Source organism: Borostomias antarcticus, assembly GCF_949987555.1.
Source record: "Borostomias antarcticus genome assembly, chromosome: 28".
Taxonomy (NCBI): Eukaryota; Metazoa; Chordata; class Actinopteri; order Stomiiformes; family Stomiidae; genus Borostomias; species Borostomias antarcticus.
This window is the reverse complement of record NC_140261.1, coordinates 6025373-6030363: the sequence shown is the minus strand read 5'-3', so window position 1 is coordinate 6030363 and position 4991 is coordinate 6025373. Positions and strand designations below refer to the sequence as shown.

At 49.4% G+C, this 4991-nt stretch overlaps 2 protein-coding genes across 2 annotated transcripts in view; both read right to left on the bottom strand.

Annotated features, from left to right (window-relative positions):
• Positions 1-367: 367 nt before the first annotated feature.
• Positions 368-1450, bottom strand: LOC311326574 (POU domain, class 3, transcription factor 4-like; the record flags this gene model as incomplete). The annotated part of the gene is made up of 1 exon (XM_084459491.1): positions 368-1450. The coding sequence occupies one exon, from the start codon at positions 1448-1450 to the stop codon at positions 368-370; it is 1083 nt and encodes a 360-aa protein (XP_084315617.1).
• A 141-nt stretch (positions 1451-1591) lies between these two features.
• Positions 1592-4991, bottom strand: part of LOC311326667 (sodium/hydrogen exchanger 2-like) — a gene marked incomplete at both ends in the record, with an annotated part of 16131 nt that continues 12731 nt past the window's right edge. Inside the window, one exon of the mRNA XM_084459603.1 lies at positions 1592-1630. Coding sequence (XP_084315729.1) covers positions 1592-1630 — 39 coding nt within the window. The remainder of the gene's footprint in view (positions 1631-4991) is intronic.

Sequence of the window (4991 nt, the reverse complement as noted above, 5' to 3'; positions counted from 1 at the left end):
GAGGAGGTTATTAGGCACGTTGTTGTATTCATATCCTTTATGTCGTAGAAAAGAATTTGGCAATTAAATGGTTCCAGAAATGCTTTCAGAAATGAGACGTTTGATACGCGCGCGATAATGCCCCCCCAGAACAGATAGAAGATGGCGAAGGCTGGACAGGTATCTAATCTCTCTGTTATTGTTATGGTCGCGTTTCTCTGGAGTCCCGAGCCTGTACGGGACAGCCACGGGGACAATGAGGAGCGTCACTCCCGGTGCCAACGCGCTCCCATGCGCTTAAGAGTCTCGTGGGGGGGCGGGGGGGGGGGGGGGGTCTGTGGTGGGGGGGGGGGGGTCTGTGGTGGGGGGGTCACTCCCGGTGCCTCGGTCAGAGATCATGGCACGAGGAGGCATCTCCTGCGCTCCCGCCGTGAGAGTACGGTCCCTCTCCCGGCGGCTCTCCCGGTGGCGTCATGCGCTTCTCCTTCTGCCGCCGGTTACAGAACCACACGCGCACCACCTCCTTCTCGAGCTGAAGCGAGTCTGCGAGCGAGGTGATCTCCAGCGCGGCGGGCTTTGGACATTTAAGAAAATGGGTCTCCAAAACTCCCTTCACGCTCACCTCGATTGATGTCCTCTTCTTCCTCTTCCTCCCCTGGGCGGCTATCTTGTCGATGCTGCTCGGGCTGCCGGTGGTCGTGTCCGCTTCCTCCAGCCACTTGTTCAGCAGCGGCTTCAACTTGCACATGTTTTTAAAGCTGAGCTGGAGAGCCTCGAACCTGCAGATGGTGGTCTGGGAGAACACGTTCCCGTACAGAGTTCCCAGCGCGAGCCCCACGTCCGCCTGCGTAAAGCCCAGCTTGATCCTCCGCTGTTTGAACTGCTTGGCGAACTGCTCCAGCTCGTCGGAGGTCGGCGTCTCCTCGTCGGAGTGGTCGTGACAGTGGTGCCCACCGAGGTCGCTCTGTTCTGGGCTGAGTGTGTCTCTGAGGCCGGGGTGCATGCCCTGGTTCTGGGGGTTGGGCGGAGGGGTGAGCCCTCCGTGGTCTAGCATGCCGTTCACGGAGAAGCCAGTCTGGGAGTAAATGTTGATCTGTTGGCCGCTGGTGATAGAGGGGTTGTGGGACACCGACGTGCCCCAGGCTCCGGGGTGGTTGGCGTGATTGTTGTGGTGAGGAGAATGATGCGCAACGTGCGGGGAGCGGTGATGGATGATGCCGAGCTGGAGGTCCTCCCGGCCCGGCTTAACGTCCTGCTGCTCCATGGAGGCCGACCAGGGGCTTCCTTCGCCCAGGCTGCTGACCCACTGGTGACCCAGGTGGCCGTTGCTTTGGACGCTTTGCAGGTAGTCGCTCTGGAGCAGCTTCTGGTGGCCTCGGAAGGGGCTGGCGGGCTGCATGGCCTGGCTGTCGGGGTGGAGCATGGGGCTGGAGCTGAGCAGGGTGTAGGGGCTGGAGGCAGCTGTGGCCATGCTGGCTGCTGAACCCCACTAGCGCTACTGAGGGGAGGGAGCGGCTCAGCCTCTGACATCTCCCTCTCTCCGGAGCCTCGACAGAAGGCAGCCGCTGACTGGCAGCCACGGGGACCAGTCACAGCAGGACTAGCTGCGGTCTCAGCCAATGACGGGGTAGGTGTCCGCGTCTCCCCTCCTCTGGAAATAGAGACGTGGGGGGGAGAGGAAAGGGTTAAGTCCCAGCCCTACCGGAAATGAGTCAAAGTGCTGCTCCAGTTGGCCTGAGTGTGGAATGGTGTGCGCACGGAGCGCAGTTCCTGTTTATTAACCAAAGTTTCCAACTTATTTACGCGCGAGTTTATTACCTCTGCTGTCACCCTTGAGCGCGCGCGCAGGAGGAGATTAGAGCGCGCGGGCATTTCAGAGACGTGCCGACACTTAATTTAGAGGAATATCATTACAAGAACCATTCACTTTGCTCCTCATTACCTTTCTGTTTAATTTCTAGAAATATTTAGTTGTAATAATACTGGGAAAATATTGCATTTCTTCAAGATACATGCATTTAGTGTTTCATTATAGCATTTATCAGTGAAGTGACTCAAGCAAAATACCTTGTAAAACATTCCTTTACATGTTGCATGTGTTACAAAACTATAAACACGTAGTACACTACCAGAAACTACATACAGAAATCATTTATAATCTTCAAAGATCATTTCTCCAATGAATATCTATGGTTTCGTCAAGCCTATATGCGTTGTCTGGCTGTTCTTTGTCAGAGAGGGAAATTCTCCTTGTCCGTTTCTGTCTCCAATAAATCCTTCTCTATTTACCCGGTAGCGTGGACACGGCTCTGCCTCTGGAGTGATGTGCAAACCCGGGTGCAGGTCTTTAAGAATCTCGACAGGTCCTCACAGTTGGAAAAAAAAGATCTATCTGCATATTCGAGAGGTTACCTAGCTGCGTAATTATATTTGCCATTAGAAGACTGCATCTCGGTCCCCCTTATTGGTTTGAAATTCCATTAAATATATTGCTGGCTCCCAGGTTAAGCTTGATTTAAATTTGCATACATTTTCATACATTTAGCAGAAATAAAAGAAGGCTGCAGCCACCAGAAAGTCATTAAAGACCCCGAGCTGCTGAGGAGTTGGTCTGGAGGAGATAGACGAGACAGAGAGCAGGTGAGCTAACCGCGACACGGGGACACCGGGGAGACCGGGCCGGTTGGGTCGGCGGGCTGGCTCCGGTTACCGGGGAGCGACTGACTGACAGACAGCTGCGAGGGACAGGGAGTGAACCAGCTGACTCGGCAATAACGGACAGTCGAAGTATTTAGTGAATTAGGCCTGTTCTGTTCTGTTCTGTTCTGTTCTGATCTGTTTAGTCTTTTGGGTTGACACATTTTAATAATTTGTCTATTGTTGATGTTTCGTGTATCAGTTCAGTTTGAATGAGGCCGTCGTGTAACGTTTGACGTCCCTGCTTGAGTGGCCATTCACTAACGGAGGCCGTGGTAAAATAACAAGGCGTAAATATTCTGTTTATGATAGCTGTGAAAAAGGCTAGAATATAGTTTGTTTTAGAAGGACATCTGTCCATTGGGCCACAGATAATGAGCCAAAGCTCTTCTGGACTGAAACTGGGTCTTATTTGAAACGGCATAATTATCACTAAAAACTGACAGTCCGCTTTCAGTTTTAACCACCCATTTTTATACGGCATGTCATATTGAATGACACGGCACACCAAACAGTTTAAAAGGAACGAATGCATTTACCATTATATGAACAGGACTCTCATTTATCAGATGTAATTTCAAATGTGGCAAGCTTTTGGAGAATGTGTGCACGCTTTGAAGAAAGAGATTGACGGATTAAATGTCTCGTCGTGGTATAGACAGTCCGGGAGGCCTATAATAATGAAATATGTATTTCTGTGAGAAGACCTGATTTTAGAAATAGCCTTCTGGCCGGTTGAGTTCCTAGAGGAGGGAAGGAGGGGGTTGATGTCTGTCCCTCTCGATAGTCTAACTTTCTAAGTGTAACAGATGCTTCTCTTGAGCCGTTCTTGTGCTGGGTCCTTTATTCTCACTCGCATTTTTGTGCCGTCGAGCGCGTTTCCATAGCGAGGCGGGATAAAGAGCCCATTCAGAAAGAGAGCGGGCGGACCGCGGAGAGACCACTCCGCCCCGTGCTACAGTTACAACAGCAGAGTTTCCTCTTGGCAGACGAGAGCTATACCTTCATATTGATTTCAATAACGATAGGAAACTATTCTGTGTTAGCTAATTATCAGCCTGTGGATGGGGGCCAGCAGCTGTTGTCTTGCTGTCCAGTCAGTCCAAGATATCGCCTGTCTGATTTTCCATAACAAATGATGCCCTATGTCTAGCCTAGCGCTGAATGATCAACACAACCTTGTGTGAGTCTAGAACTAGGCTAATAGGCAAGCTTTATTTCGCAACATATAGGCCTATATTTAATGTTATCAAACAACTATACATATGATAACCCTCTGAAGAGAATACCGGCAGCATCTCATGTGCCAGGCCGCTTTATTCATGCTCCGTTGTAGGCTATGGTGCTGTGTGCGTGTGTGTGTGTGTGTGTGTGTGCGTGTGTGTGTGTGTGTGTGTGTAGCGGAGATGTGTGTAGGCCCATAAGCTGCAAGCTCGGCTAAACAACGATTTAGTCTGTTGGAGAAACAAGCGCTGCCCCGGGGCGGGACGTGTCACTGGGTGTCATGACCTCTCTCGCGTCCCGTCAGCTTCTCACACCCCGGACCCCTCCGCGGCCCCTGGGCCATTTCAGATGGGATCCTCAACACGGGATTAATAGCAACACCCTTATAAATCATCTCAGTGCGTTCAAAACGGACGATCAAGTCCTGAGGTATTTCAGTCGCAGTATGGAGATATTTTTCAGCATTGTATTATAATTCTCTTTTTTGTCATTATGGAATCTATAGGATAATTATATTCGAATAGGATGATGTTAAGAAAGGATGTATGGTGTTTTATAGTTGCCTATTTTAGGCCCATAGTTTTTATTGGTCTACCTAATCGTAGTTCTATTACTAGATATTCCGTTTTTGCTCCAGAATTTCAAACTCATCTGATGCTAAAGAGCTCGAGGTTGTGTGTTTTATCACGGCATCTTTCCCACCGTAGTTAAACAACTCAGTCACCCTCTCAGCCTTGACGTTCACTCTGACCGGGCGTCCAGACGGTTCAATCGATATTTGTCCGAGGCGTCGTTAAGATTCCATGTCGGTGTCATTTAACCGGGCAGGATTATTGTCTCTAAACTCACAGGATAAATGGGCGATGAAACTTCAGTCAACATTTGTTATTTGAAATATCTTAACATAGTTTACTTTTATTATTCCCATGATAATAAATTAAAAAAAGGTGAATTGGCCTTCATTTCAGACATATAGGCTACTAGGGCCTATATATAATTTGTTATCAAGGCCATAGAAAGACGGATATAAACACAGTTGTGTTCATGGATTTGTTGCCATCTACGTCTTTTGCTAATTCAAATAGCTGTAG